This window comes from Fusarium keratoplasticum, chromosome 8 (genome assembly GCF_025433545.1).
Source record: "Fusarium keratoplasticum isolate Fu6.1 chromosome 8, whole genome shotgun sequence".
NCBI lineage: Eukaryota > Fungi > Ascomycota > Sordariomycetes > Hypocreales > Nectriaceae > Fusarium > Fusarium keratoplasticum.
The window spans coordinates 1,775,589-1,794,639 of record NC_070536.1 but is presented as its reverse complement, the minus strand read 5'-3'; the positions used below and the strand labels follow the sequence as shown (position 1 = coordinate 1,794,639).

General features: G+C 53.6%; 7 protein-coding genes across 7 annotated transcripts; 4 read left to right on the top strand and 3 right to left on the bottom strand.

Moving 5' to 3' along the window:
* Nucleotides 1-2,091: 2,091 nt before the first annotated feature.
* NCS57_01037900 (uncharacterized protein) lies at nt 2,092-3,583 on the top strand (the record flags this gene model as incomplete). Its single annotated transcript, XM_053060125.1, has 2 exons — nt 2,092-2,441; nt 2,503-3,583. The coding sequence occupies 2 exons, from the start codon at nt 2,092-2,094 to the stop codon at nt 3,581-3,583; spliced, it is 1,431 nt and encodes a 476-aa protein (XP_052910519.1).
* Nucleotides 3,584-4,267: 684 nt separating this feature from the next.
* Nucleotides 4,268-7,505, top strand: NCS57_01037800 (uncharacterized protein; the record flags this gene model as incomplete). The annotated part of the gene is made up of 3 exons (XM_053060124.1): nt 4,268-4,679; nt 4,769-7,367; nt 7,421-7,505. Exons 1-3 carry the CDS (start codon nt 4,472-4,474, stop codon nt 7,503-7,505), a joined length of 2,892 nt encoding a protein of 963 aa, XP_052910518.1. The 5' UTR covers nt 4,268-4,471.
* Nucleotides 7,506-7,667: 162 nt separating this feature from the next.
* On the bottom strand, nt 7,668-8,388 carry NCS57_01037700 (V-type proton ATPase proteolipid subunit; the record flags this gene model as incomplete). The annotated part of the gene is made up of 5 exons (XM_053060123.1): nt 7,668-7,813; nt 7,865-8,049; nt 8,100-8,233; nt 8,281-8,293; nt 8,354-8,388. The coding sequence occupies 5 exons, from the start codon at nt 8,386-8,388 to the stop codon at nt 7,668-7,670; spliced, it is 513 nt and encodes a 170-aa protein (XP_052910517.1).
* Nucleotides 8,389-9,771: 1,383 nt separating this feature from the next.
* On the top strand, nt 9,772-11,329 carry NCS57_01037600 (Peptidase A1 domain-containing protein; the record flags this gene model as incomplete). The annotated part of the gene is made up of 2 exons (XM_053060122.1): nt 9,772-10,056; nt 10,109-11,329. The coding sequence occupies 2 exons, from the start codon at nt 9,772-9,774 to the stop codon at nt 11,327-11,329; spliced, it is 1,506 nt and encodes a 501-aa protein (XP_052910516.1).
* Nucleotides 11,330-11,870: 541 nt separating this feature from the next.
* Nucleotides 11,871-12,573, top strand: NCS57_01037500 (uncharacterized protein; the record flags this gene model as incomplete). The annotated part of the gene is made up of 3 exons (XM_053060121.1): nt 11,871-12,157; nt 12,208-12,374; nt 12,425-12,573. 3 exons carry the CDS (start codon nt 11,871-11,873, stop codon nt 12,571-12,573), a joined length of 603 nt encoding a protein of 200 aa, XP_052910515.1.
* Nucleotides 12,574-12,639: 66 nt separating this feature from the next.
* On the bottom strand, nt 12,640-13,519 carry NCS57_01037400 (P4Hc domain-containing protein; the record flags this gene model as incomplete). Its single annotated transcript, XM_053060120.1, has 2 exons — nt 12,640-13,171; nt 13,245-13,519. 2 exons carry the CDS (start codon nt 13,517-13,519, stop codon nt 12,640-12,642), a joined length of 807 nt encoding a protein of 268 aa, XP_052910514.1.
* A 767-nt stretch (nt 13,520-14,286) lies between these two features.
* Nucleotides 14,287-16,818, bottom strand: NCS57_01037300 (Zn(2)-C6 fungal-type domain-containing protein; the record flags this gene model as incomplete). Its single annotated transcript, XM_053060119.1, has 7 exons — nt 14,287-14,397; nt 14,447-15,061; nt 15,113-15,598; nt 15,647-15,949; nt 15,998-16,214; nt 16,258-16,528; nt 16,590-16,818. 7 exons carry the CDS (start codon nt 16,816-16,818, stop codon nt 14,287-14,289), a joined length of 2,232 nt encoding a protein of 743 aa, XP_052910513.1.
* Between the last annotated feature and the right edge of the window lie 2,233 nt (nt 16,819-19,051).

The following is a 19,051-nucleotide window of genomic DNA, read 5'->3' as shown; positions in this document are numbered from 1 at the left end:
GCGAGATATTCGCCGGAAGAGGCGGTGGGGAGGTTAAGTTTCTTGAGACTTCTAGGCTTGGCTGGAACTCTTTATGGCGTCTCTCTGAGCTTCCATGGGGTTTCACGGAAAGACAAGAAAAAAAAAAAGTGGTGCTGAGGAATTGCGATCCCGAAGAACAAGCGGGTTTTTTGTGTTGGTGCTGTAGGAAGGTTGCACAGCCCATCCATCGCCCACTCGGAAGTCTGAGGTTGTACTGACAGCTGGAGCCATGTCCTGACAGCAGGCAAGATGCAAAACACACAATGCAGGGCAACCTCGGCATGGGTCCTTGATAGGTAGTGGAGGGCAGGTATTATCCGTTAGGTGCTCGGTGATAATATTGGAACTCCTAACTAATGACGCGTATCGGACATCGTATCGCATCGCCCGCTCGCTCATCGCCCTCGGCCCTCTCGAGCAATTACCACACCAAGTAGGTGGTCTTTGCACACGGGCCGGAGCTAGCCTCGTCGCTCGCTGCGAATAACGCGCCCGCGCATGGACTGATGGGGAGCGCACAAAGGCTTGGGCTTGCTTGAGGCTTGCCTGGGCCCGGGTCTGGGCCTGGACCTTTGCAAAAGCCCCCTTGGAGCTGAGGGCCAATGGCGCCGCATCGGAGCAGCAGAATGTCGAGGGCATATGCCGGAGCAGGATGAGGTGCTGTAGTGTAGGATTCTACTCCATCCATCACAAGAGATGTGTCGTTCTATGTTAGCTCTGCCCTTGCCCCGGGAGGCTGAGGAATGGATATCCCAAATCCTTCCCAGCCATTGTAACCTCAATCCCGTGTCATTTGTGTGTGTTTTACTCTTATATCCACGGCCGGCTCGGAAACTGGACCTGGGCGAGTAGGTAAGCAACCATGAATGCAATGCAACGCAGTGAGCTGGAGTTAAGGTCAAGCAGCAAACAGCGAGTGAGTGGCCCCCATTCCCATCCGTGGAATTGGATCCAGTGTCACGGTCCTCCCGCTGCCGCTGCCACTACCACTACCGTCGTGCGCCCTCCTAACACGGAGCTTGGTCTTGATTCTTTCTCTCCCCGAGATACTAGACGATGACCAAGAGGTTATTCAACACCCCCTCGGAGACAGGCCATGCCGATGCAGAGAGGGCCGTGATAATACTGTATCTTGCTCTCTGGCCGTCCACACTCGGCAAAGCTCCTCAACTCGACAAGTCCAGTTCTCCCCATGTCAGAAAACTGCTAGCGTGCCTCGCCGTCAACACAAGAGACTTCTGACCTAGCCGGAAGCGTCCTAAATCCGACCGGGATCCCCTTGCCTGGTTCCCTGTGGTCACCCGTTGCCCAAGCTGCGCGAGACAGGTACTCGCTGCCCCCTGCAACCTACCTGACCTCCGGGATCCCAGCTTTTTCGCCCATGCATCCATCCAATCCATTCGCGTCCTCCACTTCTTGTTCCTCATCAACCAACCCCAGGAGAAAGAGAGAGCGAGAGAGAGAGGAGCCTCTTTCTTGTTCCTCTAGAGCTTGTCCTGTCTTGTCCTGCCCTGTCTTGACTTTGCTTGTTCCCTGTGTGGCCATCTCTCTTCTACATTCTCCTCCTCCTCTTCCTCTCCCTCTCTCCAAGCCCTGTCGGTGTCTTCTTTTGCTCCGTCCCTACCTTGTCCACGTTTCTGGCCTGTGCTCACAGACCATCCCCTCCAATCCCCAGGTCTCTCTCCAGGTCTTGGTCTTATTCAAAGTCGGGTCCCCTCCACTCCCGAGTCCGAGTCCCCTTCCATATCAATCATTCATTATCCGTCGCCCGTCCGTGTCTTGAACTTTTTCGCTTTTACTGCGCCGACGCCCGTCCTGCCCCGTCTGCGACTGGATCGACCTTGCCCTTGCATCCAGAAGGCGACAATCTTGCTGCCGTGCTCCCCTCCATTACCACCACTGTCGCGACAACGACAACATCGCCTCGACATCGACGACAAACCTTTCTTCTGGGATAGACCTCGTCTCCCGCGCCGCTCGTTTTAGCCCTATTGCCTAGATCCGAATCATGTCGGCCATTGTCGCCTCTTTTCGATTACGATAGGATAGCTGCCCCCCAAATCGGCGTCCATGGCCAAAAAGCGTCGAACCAAGCAGCGGAAGTCAACAAGGGGACGTCACGACCGCTCTCAGACGAGCACAATGTCCTCGGAGGACTCGTACGCTATCCAGAGCGGCCGCCAATCCCTCGACGGTACACCGAGTGAGCATGCCGCAAGCGACGGCAATCAAACCGCCATGACCAGCATCATGGACACCGACGAAGAGCACCACCATGACTCGGATTTCGACGAAGATGAAGATGTCGATGAGGATGACATGATATCCATATACCCCGCCTCTCATTATCCCGGCGTCTCTGCTGCACACCGGGTCGAGGCTCCATTCTCCCCAGATTCCCACGCGGCAGACTCAGACATGTAGGCGACACAATCCCACCTTACCTCACCCTGCCTCGAATGCTAATTCCTGGTGCTACAGAGCTGCGTCCACGCGATCATTATGGGCACAAGATCTCGACTACCGAGAAATCCACGGCCGACGCTACTGTCGCGAATACTTTATGCCCAACGACGACATTGAGCAATGGCGGATATCTCTTCAACACCAGGTCTTTATGCACGTGCTGGATGGCGAGCTGACACTCGCTCCAATCCAAGATCCCACCCACATCCTCGATGTTGGTACAGGCACTGGCGAATGGGCCATTAAGATGGCCGAGATGCATCCGCATTGCGAGGTTGTGGGAACCGACATTGCCGCGATCGCAGAGACCAAGAGCGTCCCTATGAATGTATTCTTCGAGATCGAAGACGCCGAGGACTGGGATCGTCATCCCGACATGTACGACCTGATCCACTTCCGCACCATGGAGGGCGCATTCAGGAATTGGAGGTTCATCTATGACAATGTCTTTTTCTCGCTCAAGCCTGGCGGCTGGATTGAGGTGCAGGACTTTGACAGCGCTGAGGGCTTCATTCGGTTCATGTCGCAGTTTCCCGAGGGCTCTCCCCTATTCGACCTGGTTCGAGACCTCGAAGCCGCAGCGATCAAGTCGGGGCGGCCACGAGGCACTGCCCATCTCGACCCCCGGTTATTCATGGAAGCAGGCTTCGTGGACGTCAGGACAACTGAATATTCGATCCCCATCACGGTGGCTGAGAAGTCAGCAGGCAAGATCTGGCTGATTGCGTGTCTGGATGGCCTCGAAGCCCACTGCCTGCGACTCCTAACTGAGCAGCTAGGATGGGATCCTGAAAAGTGTAAAGCAGCCTGTGAGCGTGCCGCGCGAGAGCTGGCAAACTTGGCCAAGGATCCTGAGAAGTCCAAGGGCCTCCAGGTCAAGATGCGCGTCGTGACGGGGAGAAAGCCACTGGACACGCCACCCACGGATCTTGCAGAGCTGTTAGGGGCATGCAGCTCGACCAGCACGGAGCTGATTGATGACGACAGCCCCGACCCGACACTGCATGCTGGCGATCAGGATGTACGGGACACGGCCTCTACTGTGACAGATGTCACAATGAGAGAGACTCCAACCACGGCCACGGCGTCAACGTGAGCTTCGCGGCTTAGGCACACTTAGAACAGAGGTACACAGCGGCCTCATCACCTTGGGCCGGTGTTTGGTCTACAAGGACATTTTTGGCAAAGGGGGTTTGGCGCAGAATCTTGGGCGGCGGCGTTGTGTCTGGGTGATGACCAATCTTGCATTTGTATAGGTACTCTGACGATTGTATTTCTGCATTGCTCTAGGGGTATTGGTGATCTATTTAAGAAGGGGGCAAACATGGATATTCATGGGAGGCCCATTTGATGCAAAAAAAAAAAAGAATTATTATTACCCTGCATACATACCTAGCTAGTCTACCTAGTAGTCGGTTTGGTGTAAGCGGACGACAAAGGAGATGGGCCAGTTTTGCTTGGTATCCATCTGTATATGAGGTTAGAATCAGGGGGTTTCGACCGTTGGCAGATGGGTTGGGCTAATGTATTAGTATTAGACACGAGTTTTTTCTACTCTTGAAACTATAAGATTTTCCTCATCCTGGCACTCAAGTGGCATCCAATGCTAAGTAGTTGAGTGTTCGTGATGCTTTTTTACATGCAATGTCCTTGTAGCTATGTAGCTGCGTTCAACGGTGATGTAATTGGTGTGAGGCTGTAGCTGCCTTATGCACGAACAGGCAGCTAAATACACCAACCATCCGTCCCGAGGCCGCGCGCAGGTGGGGAGCTCCTCTACAAGGCCAACCAACCATCCACATCCACCGACTTTCGTCACCAACAACTCCCCCGTCAACATCAACCAAGGCCGTCTCTGACCTCGCTCAGATCCTCGCTTACCTTGGCCACCTCGAGAATTAAAGAGTCCGCAGCTTGCAGGACGCGAGACCCCCGATCTGAATCGCCGAGCGCCGAATATGCGCCTGTGAAGCCGCCCAACGCCATGGCCCTGGATCTCCAAGACGGCTTCGTCGCCGCCAATGGCGTCCCGGATCTCGAGGAGCCCATCTTCGCCATCGAGCGCGTCCAGCTACAGTTTTCCGTCGCCGCCGACTTTGTCGCTGCCCAGGTCGCCAACAATGTCATCATCCTCGCCCTTTCCAACGGACGCATCCTCCGCATCGACCTAGAACGACCTGAGGATATTGATGGTAAGGGCCTCGAGCAATGCGCTGGCATCTACCATGTTGCTACTGCTCAGCATGGTGCTCTTTTCAATTGCTAATGCTATACGCTGCAGACATCGACTTGCCCAAGAAGCCGTCCGAGGTTGGCGTCATACGGCGCATGTTTCTCGATCCCACCGCGTCCCATCTCATCATCTGCACCGCGCTCGGCGAGAACTACTATCTTCATTCCCAGTCGAAACAACCTCGGCCACTCGGGCGCCTTCGGGGCGTCTCCATCGAGAGTGTGGCGTGGAACCCTTCGCTGCCCACAGCGTCGACACGGGAGATTCTAATTGGTGCCTCCGACGGCAACATCTACGAGGCCTTTATCGAGACGTCCAAGGAGTTTTACAAGAAGGAGGTGAAGCATCTGAAGAATCTACACAAGCTTCCTGATGGCCCGATCACGGGGCTGTGGGTGGACAACCTCCAGGACAAGTCGGATCTCCGAAGGGTGGTGATAGCCACTCAGAGCCGGTTGTTCCATCTGGTAGGAAGGATTGGATACGGACATGATGGCTCAGGGTCTGTGTACACCCGGTTGTTTGAGTCGGAGCAACCGGTTGTCCATGAGCTGTCACGCACATCATCGATCGCTCCCTCAAGCTTGGTGGTGTCTCCCGACCCTCCAGATTCCGGCCCTTATGACGACAACCTACCGGACCGAGCATATGCCTGGCTGTCTTACCAGGGGGTCTTTCACGGTAGATTGTCGAATGGACCCGTAGACAGCAATCTCGGCTCCAAAGTCTTTTCGGAGTCAAAGATGCTTCCCAAGGCCCAAATACTGACACCCGAGGGCGCAGACCGACGTCCACCAACGTCAGAGGTGATCGATGCTATCGCGCTCACACAATGGCATATTGTTCACCTAGTTGGGGGACGGGTAGTGACGACGAACCGTCTTACTGGCAAGATGGTTTCTGAGCATGATGTTATTGGTCAAGGACAGAAGCCTCTGGGTTTCTCTGTGGATATCCAGAAGAACACCTTCTGGCTTTTCACGTCGGAAGAGATTTTCGAGATTGTGGTTCGAGACGAAGAACGCAACATCTGGGAGATTATGACAAAGCTGCAACAGTATGAGCCTGCCTTGCAACATGCGCGTACGCAGTTGCAAAAGGAGACGGTAGCGGCAGCATACGGTGATCATTTGGCTTCCAAGGGACACTGGCTCGAGGCCGCTACCATTTACGGACGCAGCAACAAGCCGTTTGAGGATATTGCCCTCAGCATCATCGACAATAACCAGCCCGATGCTCTAAGGAAATTCCTACTGACCAAGCTCGCCTCCCTCAAGCGATCGGCCGTCATGCAGCGGATGATGATTGCGGGCTGGCTGATTGAGGTGTTCATGTCCAAGCTCAACTCGCTGGACGACACCATCAATACCCAGGCAGAGCTGTCTGAGAACCTGAACTCTACCGACTCACAGAAGCTGCTCGAGTCGGTGAGGAAAGAGTACAGGGACTTTGTCGACAAGTATAAGAATGATCTGGACCGGAAAATGGTATACGACGTCATCAGCAGCCACGGCCGCGAGGGAGAGCTCCTCTACTTTGCCAACGCCGTCAACGACTACAACTATGTGCTTTCCTACTGGGTTCAGCGAGAAAGATGGAGCGAGGTGCTCAACGTGCTCAAGAAGCAGACGGATCCCGAGGTGTTTTACCTATATAGCAGCGTTCTCATGGCGCATGTGGCACCAGATCTGGTCGAGATTCTGATGAGGCATTCCGACCTCAAGCCTCGGAAACTGATCCCCGCGTTCCTTGAGTATAACCGGACATTTGTTGGCGGCCCGAGTGCGCAGAACCAGGCGATAAGATACCTCAACTATGCGGTGTACCAGCTCAACTCGAAGGATGCGGCAGTTCACAATACGCTCGTCTCGATTTACGCCTCACATTCTTCCAAGGACGAGTCTGGACTCTTGTCGTATCTGCAAGCGCAAGGGGATGAGCCCCGATATGATCCAGATTTTGCCCTGCGACTTTGTATTCAACACCACCGAACTTTATCATGCGTCCACATCTACACTAGCATGGGCCAGTATCTTCAGGCTGTCGATCTGGCTCTCTCTCACAACGAAGTTGAGCTGGCAGCTGTTATCGCTGACCGACCCATGTCGAACCCGCAGCTTCGCAAGCGACTCTGGCTCGCGGTGGCCCGAAAGGTGATTTCACAGTCGAACGGGATCAAGACGGCTATCGAGTTCCTCAAGCGTTGTGATCTGCTCAAGATTGAGGATCTCATCCCCTTCTTCCCTGACTTTGTCGTAATTGACGACTTCAAGGAGGAAATTTGTGCAGCGTTGGAGGATTACAGCCGCAATATTGACAACCTGAAGAAGGAGATGGACGAGTCCTCGCAGACGGCCACAAACATCAAGATCGATATTGCGGCACTGGACCACCGGTACGCAGTGGTGGAGCCTGGAGAGAAGTGCTACACGTGTGGTTTGCCCTTGCTGAGCAGGCAGTTCTTTGTCTTTCCCTGCCAGCACTCATTCCACTCGGATTGCCTGGGACGAAAGGTGCTGGAGCAGGCGGGTGTTGGAAAGTCTTCACGTATCAGGGAACTCCAGATGCAGATTCAAAAGGGATTGGTCAGCGGCACGCAGAGAGAGACTGTTGTGGCAGAATTGGACGCTTTGGTGGCATCCGCTTGGTGAGTTGTGTTATTCTGAGGTGATTTGAGCATTCACAGCTAACTATAGGCAGCATTCTTTGCAGCGACTTGGCCATCAAGAGGATTGATGAGCCTTTCATCACACATGACGACGACGTCAATGAATGGGCATTGTAATAAGAGAAGGAGAGGAATGGGAGCGAGCAAGCAAGCAATCGGTGAAGTTGATGTGTCTGTCTGGGCATAATCTTAGAATTGCAGATACCCCCGCAATGTTGGACATTACATTCGATTATCAGACTTTGTCATGAGGCACGTCCCAGTGCATGATGCGTTGGCTTAGTATCTGCACTCGGTAACATCCATCTTGGAGCGGGTGAGCATGAGAATGGAGACAATGACGCCGTACAAGCCCAAGACCTCTGCAAAGATGAGGATGAGAACCATGCCGACATAGAGGCGCGGCTGCTGCGCGCTGGCTCGGACTGGGGGTCATTAGATCCAGTGTTTAACAAAGATAGAAGAGGTGAGCTTACCTCCAGCATCACCAACGATGCCAATGGCAAAGCCAGCAGCCATGCCACACAGGCCAACAGCAATACCTGCTCCGAGCTGGAGGAAGCCAGTGTGGATGGGCATCTTTTCCTTGATGCCGTTTGACATGATGACGCTGGCTACGAGGCCGTAGATGGAGAGGATCTGGGCCATGATGGCGCAGAGGCTGAAGGGTGTCAGTGTGTCTAATAAGTGTAGATGTCTAGTTGGACCTACGTATTCTGCATCAGCATGTCAGGACGCAAGATGCCAGACTGGAAGATGGCACCGGCCGACTTTGCAGTGCCGTATGCAGCGCCAAAGGTGGTGAAGACGATGGAGAATGCACAACCCATAGCGCCAAAGAAGGACTGTACTTTATTAGTTGTAGACCATTGAAGTGCGAGTTGATACATACGGCGTACATAGGACTAATGAGGGCATTGTATTAGCTAAAGAGTCGCCAAGAGAGGGAATGGGAAGGGCTATACCAGCGGTCCATGTTGGCGAGGAGAGCAGGATCCATGGTTGGTTGATGAGGTTAGCTATGAGATAATTACAACTGTATGCAAGAGATGATGACTACGAGAACAGCTGAAAGAGGCAGCAAAGGGTATATATTGTATTCTGGATTATCTCTTGCCAAGCCGTGGCACAATGCGATGTGGTGCAAAGCCACCCCCTCATGGTTCAGCTCCAATGGACAATGACATGTAAACACGGGCTAAAGATGCATCGTGGCTGACCCAGGCAGCTACGAAAGGAGCCTCAGCTGAATGTTGGTTGGTGAGAGTTGACGCGGCCTTGGTAGGCAGAAGGATAAGGAGAGCTATGAGTGGTGGATTGGGCGTTTGGGGAAATTGCCATGAGTGTTTATATTATTGACTGGCTGCCTCTGGACTAGAAATAGAAGAATAGGATGAAGAGAAGAGTTTCGTGAGAGGAGAAGTTGTCAAGACATGAAGTGTTCTGTGGGTGCCTTCTTGGCATGTCCGTTGTAAGACGGAGGTGAATGGGGACATATGCTTACCCTACAGAGAGAGGCGGAACACAGTATATCAACAACCACAAGATTCAGATGACAGATATTTCATGCTTGAGAATTGAAAGGATCTGGATTGCTCTACATGTGCGCATATGTATATATATCTATTCCCGGGCTATGTGGATGACGTCTGTCAATACCACGGAAACACGGCAACGCCTCCGCCACGAACGTCGTAAGCATCCATGTAAGCGCCATCATCTTGTGGAATCAAACGTTGCACGTACCAAAGCAGCCACTGAAATTTTTCGGAGAAGCGCTGCAGGGACCAGAAAAGAAGCTTTTCCTACCCACAACCCGCTCTCACGTCACAAAGTCTAGTATGTGTCATGTACATGAGGGGATCCCGACGTCCCCTAACCCACAACCCGAAGTGAGTAAAGGCGCTAAGAATAACTCCCGAGGTTGCCGCTGTTAACCCACTCTTTTCTTTACTCGTGGCCGCGCGTCAACTACTGTGAGACGATGAGCTTGGGCTTTTGCTTTACTGTAGTTTGATCATGATGGAGACGATTGTTTGGGGCAGATGTGTCAGGCGAGTGTTGGGTTGCACGACGACATGTTGTGGAATCATGGTGCGGCGGCTAGTTTTGTCGTTCAAGATGGGGGATTTTATCAAGCTGTCATCCCCCGTTTCGTAACTGTCTGAACATTCTAGCGCCCTTCTTACGTCCGGCTTATTTACAAGAGAAAAAAAAAAGAGGCTGCTTAAACTCGGCCTGTCCGTGCCGAAAGGCGATGCTCTGACGTTGGCTGGTGACGCAGACGCTTCCTCGGGAGCCTCGTCCCGCGCGGATCCAACGGCACACAACAGTCTTGTTCAGCGGGGAAGGGAAACCCATTCGAGGCTCAGACGGGCTACTCATGAAGAGGTGGAGAGATATAAACTCCCAACAAGGGTCTACGTTGCAAGAGCTGGACTTGACGTATACACAGAAACCAACCATGAAGGCAACTCGGCTATTCTATGCTATTCTCTCGCTGGCTTCGGCCACGGGTGCTATTTCTTTACACAAGAGACAGGATGGACTGGAGCCTCGGGTTTTGGCTTTGGACTTGCAGAGAAGCACGATACATGATCCTGTGGGCAACGATAGGAAACGACTTGCGAGGCGGAGCGGTTCTATAAACGTGGGGATCGACAACCTGGTTAGTTTCTACCAGTCTTACTCCAACTATACACACACTAACTATATCATAGCAATCCCTCTACTTCTTCAACGCCTCTCTGGGCACCCCAGCTCAAGACTTTCGCCTACACCTCGACACGGGGAGCAGTGACCTCTGGGTCAACGCCAACAACTCGACGCTGTGTTCAACACCCGCCGACGTCTGCAGCACGTCTGGCCTCTACAACGCCGCCAAGTCTTCTACTTACAAGTTCGTCTCGAGCGAGTTCAATATTACTTACGCCGATGGCTCAGGCGCTGCGGGAGACTATGCCACCGAGACGTTCCGTGTGGGAAAGACTGAGCTCAAGGAGCTTCAGTTTGGTATTGGGTATGAGACCTCGTCTGATCAAGGAGTGTTGGGCATTGGATATTCTTCAAATGAGGCTCAGGTTGCAGAGTTTGGAGGGGAGCCTTACGACAACCTGCCGGCTAAGATGGCTGCTGACGGGCTGATCGCCTCCAACGCTTACAGCCTCTGGCTCGATGATCTCGACTCTGCATCAGGAACTATCCTGTTTGGAGGTGTTGACCGTAAGCGGTTCACGGGAGATCTCATCACGGTGCCTATTCAAAAGTTTGGCGGCAGGTTCTCCCAGTTCTACATCACCCTCACCGGCCTGAGCGTGGGTTCAGACACGGTCGACGACAACCTCGCCCTCGGCGTCATCCTAGACTCTGGCTCGACACTCACGTACCTCCCAACCAGTCTCGCAGAGGCCGTCTTTGAGATTGTGGGCGCCGACTACGAGCAGGGAGCTAGCACCGCGTACGTGCCCTGCGACCTGGCCAACGCCTCGGGCAACTTGACCTTTAGCTTCAGTTCTCCCGCGGAGATCACGGTGCCGCTGAGTGAGCTCGTGCTTGACTTTACCGACGTCAGGGGTCGGCGGTTGCGGTTTGACGATGGTGAGCCGGCGTGTATGTTTGGCATCGCTCCCTCGCCGGGCGGGACGAATGTTCTGGGAGACACGTTCTTGAGAAGCGCATATGTGGTGTTTGACCTCGGGAACAATGAAGTTTCGCTGGCGCAGAGCAACTTTGACGCCGACGGGTCAGATGTTGTTGAGATTGGCTCAGGGGACGGGGCAGTGCCTGCGGCGACGGGTGCAGATGAGCCCGTGACGGCAGCTTCTGGGGTCCCCGCGAGTAGTGCTAATGGAGCTGGGTCGCTTTCGCCTCTGGGTAAGGATGGGCGTGTTTCCCTCTACGTTGGGGCTTTGGCTCTTGGGTTTGTCTGGTCTCTTGTCTAGGAATAGGACAAGACCACGTAGCCTTGGGGTGCTTGTCAATACTTTGCTGAAGCAGGAGTTGTTTGGGTACTGGAACTGGATGAATCATGTTTGGGATACTTGCGAGGTGTTTCGGCCTGTTTGCGGTGGTTTGACTTATACTGGCGTTGAGATGAAGCATCTACGAGACTCAGATTTATGACATATAGACTATGGCGTTTTTAATTTAGCATTGATACACCACACGACCTTGTATCCTCTGAAATCTCTAATTCACTTCTGATTTCAAACATCAGATCACAATCCATGGCTTGGATCAACGACTCATGATGATGTGGTTGTGCTGACTTTTGCCGATTCGGCTCCGAAATGCTCTACTATCCCCGTTACTCCCGAAGAAAGGATCAACAGAATGAGGAAATGTTTATCTATGAGCTGACTAGAATTTAATTTCTTGATCTTATATAAACTGAGATACCCGGTTCGTCTAATCCCTTGTTTGGCTCATCAACCTGTACCCTCACCATCTTCAGTTCTATCAGAGTTTCACCTCACTGCAATCATGACGGCTTACATCGAAGTCGCCGCGAGCTGGCTCTTCAAAAATGCCAAAGGTCGCGACGCAAAGGCCTTCTTCACCCATCCTGCCTTTGCCTCTCACTCAGAGCCCACCCTGTCCATTACATCCCCAGACTGTGGGACAGACGGCTCAACCCTTGAGAAGGAGTACATGCATGGAGGTCAGGGCCGCTTCCCTGAGCTGACATGGGACTCTCATGAAGGTGTCAAGGAGTGGCTGCTTGTATCTGAAGATCCGGATGCCCCGTTGCCGACGCCTATTTGTCATGGGTGTGTACAAGTGTTGATATGAAAAGAGAGGTAGGCTAACAGATGAGTAGAATCTATCTTGGTATTCCCCCTCAAAAGACGAGTGTTGTGAACAGCGACTTCAAAGCCGTAGACGAAAAGTCTACACGTCTGGAAGGCGGCTTCTTCTATGGCGCAAGCCGCAATGGCATGATTTACATTCCACCGCGGCCGCTTCTCAACCACGGTATCCATCGATGTGAGTTGAAGCCTCTCACAGGCTTGTATCCACTAACTCGGTGACTTCAGACTGGTTCGAGATCATTGGCCTCAGTGAGCCCCTGGATGAAAAGCTGGTGACTTCAAAGCCGACGAGGGAGCAGGTGGCAGAGGCCATCAACGGCAAGGTTGTCGTCTGGGGGAGATGGATGGGACAGTGTGAGAGAAGATGGGAGTGAAGATGAGAAGGTGATTCCTTTTTAGCGAGTTCAAGTAGAGCGTCTCATAATTATGCACCGCCACATCTATATACGCCCAAAACTCCAGATATTCAACCCAACCTTGGTCCCCTCCTCCACGGGCAACCCAGCATGCCACGTCTCATCGTAACCTCGCCCGTCAGCCGCAAAGTTCTCCCAGTAGACGGCATTCCCTGGGGCGACCTTGAACACGGCGCCCGTGTTGTTCCCCCCGCACTCGACGAACCGGCACCACTCCTCACTTGCGGGCACCGGGAGCGCTGGGAACTCGGTGCCGCCGCCCCGGATCCCGGAGCCATCGACCCACGCCATGAGGCTGCTCACGCGGCCCCAGCCCCGGGTGTTGGAGCTCCAGTCAAAGTGGTGTCCGTAGTGACCCCCGGGCCCGTACCGCTGCGTCCGGAGGCGCTCGATCCACATATCGGAGCGCCAGCCCTGGAGGGAGCGGACTCGGTTCTCGATGCAGCGGACTGGGTCGGTGCGAGGGATGACGGCTACGGATGAGTCGCGAACAGACGAGTCGCGGTGTGTGGCTTCGCCGTCATTGGTGATGGTTGAGGGTTCAAAGATGGGTTCGCTGAAGGAGTTAGCAGAGGCAATTGACATATAAAAGGCATCGTCATGTCTTTCTATATGCTATTCAAACCTACCTAATCTCCAACAGATGCTTCCTCTCCTCCTCACTCAAGAATCCCTCCAGGTACACGACAAGAGGCTCCCTGTGCAAGATGCGAGCCACATATGAATCCGCCTCACACACAGGGACAGTCGCATTAGGCACATCTATCGCAAGCAGCGACTCATTGAGCTGTGGTCTCGAGTAAGCAGCATCGCGACGGCCGGTGCTGCCGGGGTACAGGAACTCGCTGATGGGGTTTGAAAAGACCACGAGGAAGGCTATGAAGCCGATGACGTACGACAGCATGACAGAAGATACGGTCAATGGATGAGAATACGAGTGAGAAGAAGAAGACGAAGGAAGGAAGGGAAGCTCAAGGGAGACAAGTCATGATGGAGCTTTTGTGGAGTTCATGAGTAGCCAGGGTCTGGTCTGAGCTTCGGATCTGACGGCTCTTTGACCAGATTAGGTATCAAGGGCGGTTACCTATTTAGTCAAGACGGAGAGTTTATAACCAACTATTGCATGCTTGCAAGACATGGCAACTGCTCGTCCGAATCTTCAATTCTAGGGACAGTTGGTGTTGAGTTATGCATGTCTCACAAGGACTCGATAGACCAAGACATAAATCAACCTCCAAATGGTGCTGCCGAGGCTCTATTGAGATGAGAAACTCTCGTTCGTCTACCTATTGTAACATGCGTGTCCCCATAATCGTACAAGAGTTGTGTGTCATGTCTAGCTTTCATACGCCTGGGTATATATCATACACCACCTCCATCCAACTGTTCGACAAGTAGGTATACATCCCTCCTTTCTTTCATGTCATCCAAAAGCCAAAACCTAAACTCCAGAGATGGCCAGGGCATCATGGCCGTCGTGTTCGTTCTTGCTGGTTCATAACCCCGTGGGCATCCCTTCTCCGTCCCAGTTCAGATCGGCATTCAGTATCCCCCAGGGATCAGTGCCATCGCTGGGAAGAGCATTCGTAATCATTGTTTCCGTGATTTGTGCAAAAAGCGTTTCCTCAGTCGATTGCCATATAGGTGTCGCTACACGCCCCTGCAACGACCTTAGATCAATTCGGTTGTCCTCTGCAGTGTTGCCGAGCCCGATATCTGGTGAGGTATGGCTGCTCCCAGATACTGTTCTAGCTCCAGAGCATTGGTTCGCTGGCGAGGATGCTGAAGAGGAGTTAGTGCGGTCAGGAAGCGAAATACTTGCTGATGTTACGCGAGGTGAGAGAGATGGCCAAGTCCCTGTAGCCGCGAACCCGGGTCCCAGGTTTACTCCAGAGGCAGTGAAGGACGATAGCAAGTTACCACGCTGACTGTTCATCATTTCAGGCCCTGGGCTTGAAGACATCCGCTTCCTCTTGTTTGTCGCCGGGTCCTCTTGGCTCGGGGGTGCGACATTGCGGGTGACGGCGCCAAGCATGCCAAGGAAGCAGTCCTTACCTGGTCGATGATTCTTCATGCGGGCCTCTTGTTCTGCATCTGAACTGCTCTTGTGCACGAAGAAGAGAGATGATGGCTCCGTATGTTTTGCCACCGTACTTCGAACCAGCATAGGGACATGAGACTTGCCCTCCCCAAAGGCGTTGCGGAACCTCTTGAGCGAGGGCATTCGTATCGAAGAGTTGAGGCCATTGTGCTCAATGTCGAGACACGCCTGCTGGAGAAAGGCGCGAGTGATAGTATGTGTTCGTGCAATAGCTTCCATGGCTTGGATGATAAGGTCGAGGTTTGAAAGGTCGATCGAAGTCAGGCCCCCTGTTGGGTTCTGCTTGGCCAGGTAAACATAGACCGTCGTTGTGCAGTAAAGCGACAGAGCGCACAATGGACTTCTCTGAAGAAGGTGTCAGTGCTGCAGCATAATTAGGAGTAGTTGTATACATACAAAGAAGAGTGTCGCATGTGTGTTGATCCTGATAATGTTTACTACTTCCTCGGCAGCCGCTCGGAGGCGAGCGATACTGTTCTGCTTGATGTGGTCAGGTAGGCCATGCTTCTCGACCTTCTCAATAGCCGCATGATGAAGGCAAATGATAGAGGCATGTAGGTTGAGGTTCAGATGCGTGGCAGAAGCGTCCCGTATGTTCTCGGGCATGCGGAACTTTTCAGGGAGAAACATGAAGAGACTGGACAAGGTGTTGTCCAGCTCACGATGCCGAGTCCAGTATGTCCCGTTCATGACATCGTCACATCCGTCGTCGGGTCGAGCATTATGAACATGCCGGAGAATGCTCTTAAAGACCTCGCAAGTGATGACGGTCCCTGCAAATCCCGTGTACTGTGCTCCTCGGAATGCGTCGGCCAGAAAAGGGGCTTCTTCTTCCCGGTCAGCGAGGAATGCATCTTCCGAGGCTGGCAGTCGAGTAGCAATCTATTGGCTCGTTAGTACAGGTTCCAAGAGGATGGGGGGTAGATGTACGTCGTCTTTGTTGATCAAGCTGGGCCAGCCTGTCGAAATGCAGCAATGGGCATCGATCGAAAAGGCACCCCAAAAGACTCTCCTCCGTTCTTCAAGCTCTGCCCACGTGAGAGCGGGTGGCAAGGGCGGTGGCATTCCAAGACGCTCTCCATCGAGGCGATCAAGTCCTATCATGTGGCAGAGGCGGACGCAGTTTGCACTACTCATGGCTGATCTGCTGAATAGCATGACCTTTGCCTCATAAAAGGCAATGAGAGCCCACGCCTGCGTGTGGTTGATAGAGACAAAGACTTCTCCATGGCCCTGTGTGGTGTTAATCCAATCCAGCCGAGATTTTGATTTGACTTATACCTTCATCTCGTCTGCTTCGATATACTGCCGGGCCCGACGGTAAAAGACCTCATGATACTGGTTGTACTTGGCATGACCAACAGAAGTCAGCGCCCATATTATGTACTGTAGGCACATAGGGGGCTTTCTCATAGGGGGTCCATAGAAAGCCTGGAGATAACGCCCGGGATGAACGATAGGTATCATCTGGTACTGATGTTGGAAGAAAGTAGTGTTCCTATCATGTCAGTTGGTGTAAAGCAGCCGGGAGGTACACTTACAGTTCCTCCATCACTTCATCTGGGGGCAAAGACTCTGTCATACCCAACCCCATCAACTGAGTGTTGGGAGGATTTTCTGTTTCATTCGACTGTTCAAAGTAATCTGGACCAAAGAATGACATTTGAGGTTGTTCAGAGTCATTCCCCAGCCGAGGCACGCCAGTAAAGTTGGGAACCTCTATCTCCGGCTGAGCCGGTTGAACGGGGCTCTCATCGTCAGTCTTTTCGTCGATGTTCTTATTCACCTCTTTGAGGTAGTCTTCAACCTGAGCTGAGTGAGCACCAAAGTCAGCCACTCATCCATGAATAATCAGATGCGAGGTGAGCAATACCTAGGCGTGCTTCAAGCTCTTTAACGTTTCTTCGCTTAAAGGTTGGCTTCCGCCGTGACTCTGGATAGGTGCACTCATTTGAAACCTTGACACAACGGCTGCATGCCGGCTTTGTGCGATCACATTTCAGTTTCCGGGCCCTGCACGAGACGCAGGCCAACGGCTCCGTGCCGGCCGGGGCGGCGGAGGCGGAGGTGGAAGGTTCGGACTCGGTGGTGTCCGGCGGCATGGCTATGGCTACCAGTGAGCCTCATCCAGTCGGTGACGAAAGACGGGACTGGGGTGGGGATATGGACAAGTAGGACGAGGGACGCTTGTTGTACATGAAACCTGGCCTCTGCAAGGCAGGAAATGGGCTGACGAGGCACTATCGCGTTCTCTTGACACGCAGTGCGTAAGGCCTACGAGGCATCATGACAGAAACGACGTGACAGACATATACGCGAAGTCACGTTCTTAGTTACGGTCGCGGCCGCTGACCAAGAAGTGGCCGTTCGGATTTCTCACGCCGGAGAGTTTTTGGTCCGAAGGCCGAAGGCTACAAAGTCCGAGAAGGAACTAACCCCGAGCATCGACGGGTTAGCATGAGTCACAGGTTGAAAACGCGAAGGCGCGAGTTGAGAGCGCCTTCTCCTTTTTTGATACTGTTGAGAGTAAGAACCAAAAGTGCAGAAATATGCGAGGAAAGTCCGTCCGTCCATCCTCTGGGAAGGAAGGAACTTGGCGCGGGTCTTTCCTGCCGTGTGGTGCCTGCAGTGCCTGCCTCCTTTATTTAGGTAAAGTAGGCGGGCAAAATCCATGTCTAAAAAGAGTGCGGCGTGGGGGGTTAGATATCTTCTGGTAATAGGTGCTGAGCCACACTCAACCAAATACAAACACCAACAACTATTCATCATTCCATCAGTTGCTAGCAACTCAATAGAGTCTTTGTCTAATCTAATGGAGGGCTGGCCCGGCACGTGCTGCCCTGTCCTGCATCCGGATGTTATGCAGCTTCGCTTCCGAACGGCGACAGCCTGCATCAGGGCGCCATCCTCCCACAGCCCGTCTCACAGCGCCCTCAACCTCACCTCAACCACCATCACTCACTCAAATCTTACACACCGCCGAGATCTGGCCCTGTCGGCCTGGAACTCTGTATCGACGCAGAAACCTCAAGAACCACTCACTGCAACTGAGGTCGTCCATGATCACCACCGCTACCACCCGCCCGCGTCGGTAGTCTGCGCGCATCAGTCAGGGCGGAGACCAAGGGGCGAACGCTGACGTCTAGTACAACGTTCTCGACCAAGGCAATCGACCAAGATGAGGTGATGGCGACCTACTTGCGCCAGTCGACCCAAATCTCGACCCTGCGATGTTGCGCATGACTGCCGCGCAGCCAAGCGACAGAAGCGAGGCAGCCCCGTCTCTGCGCCGGCGACAAGCACGGTGCTCTTGACCTCTCGAATTCTTCGTCACTCATCATCACCGCCTGCTTCGTATCTCTGAGCCAATCTCGGCCCAGCCTTGATTTGACTTTGCGAGCCCAGATCTCCCCTCGCCCCCGGACGTGTCAGGGCAGCATCATCCGCAGCGCCAGCCTTGACGCCTCTGCGTCACACAAGACTTTGATGCTTCCTCGGTGCTACCGGCCTACCGCCGGCATGTCACACGGCCGTCATATCCAAGAGAGATGAGGGTGACATTTACGGACCGCGCCACCCAAGCATGGAGGAGAAACGGTGCCATCCACCATCTTGGACGGATTGGACGACAAGGGGGGAGTGGGAGGGTGGCACAGACACGGACGCTCACCGATTGTCCCCGTAAAGGTGGAAGCAAAACGGAACGGTGCTTGCCCTAGCCGACGACGCTATTCGGCAGCCTCAGTCCAAAGCCCATCAGCCCGAGCTAGAAGTTTGACAGGGCTTCTCGAGTTGCTTTGACGGCCGCCAAGACCCGCCCTTGGCAACTGGATGTGGCACCTAGCCGTCCGGCTACCGGCGAAACCAGTGCTGACGATTGACAGCTAGGCAGGACGCTATCGGCTGGGTCGCTTTTAGGAATCCCGGCCGATCTAGGATCGACAAGAGAAGCCTTTATTAGCGGCGCGTCCAGGATGGGCTTAGACTCGACGCCATCCAGCCGACCACGCTCCCAATGTGAGCTGGCAGCTCATTGATTCTTGCAACTCCGGGCAGTCATCATGGCCCTGAAACGCTGGCCACAGGCATGGCTTGCGACAGGACGGCATCGGTGGAGCGAGCTCCTTGGTGACTGACACTTGACCCTCTTTCCGCCTGACCTAACTCCCGCTCCTTCTTGACTCTTGTCGCTCTCCTCTTCCCTCATTCCCTCTCCATCGTCGATCGAAGCTTGGGCGTAGGGGACATTTGCAGGGGGAGGGGGGATCATGTCTCTGGCATAGATTGCCGCGGCGGCGGGTTTCTCCATCAGCCCTGCCGGAACCGCCTGAAACG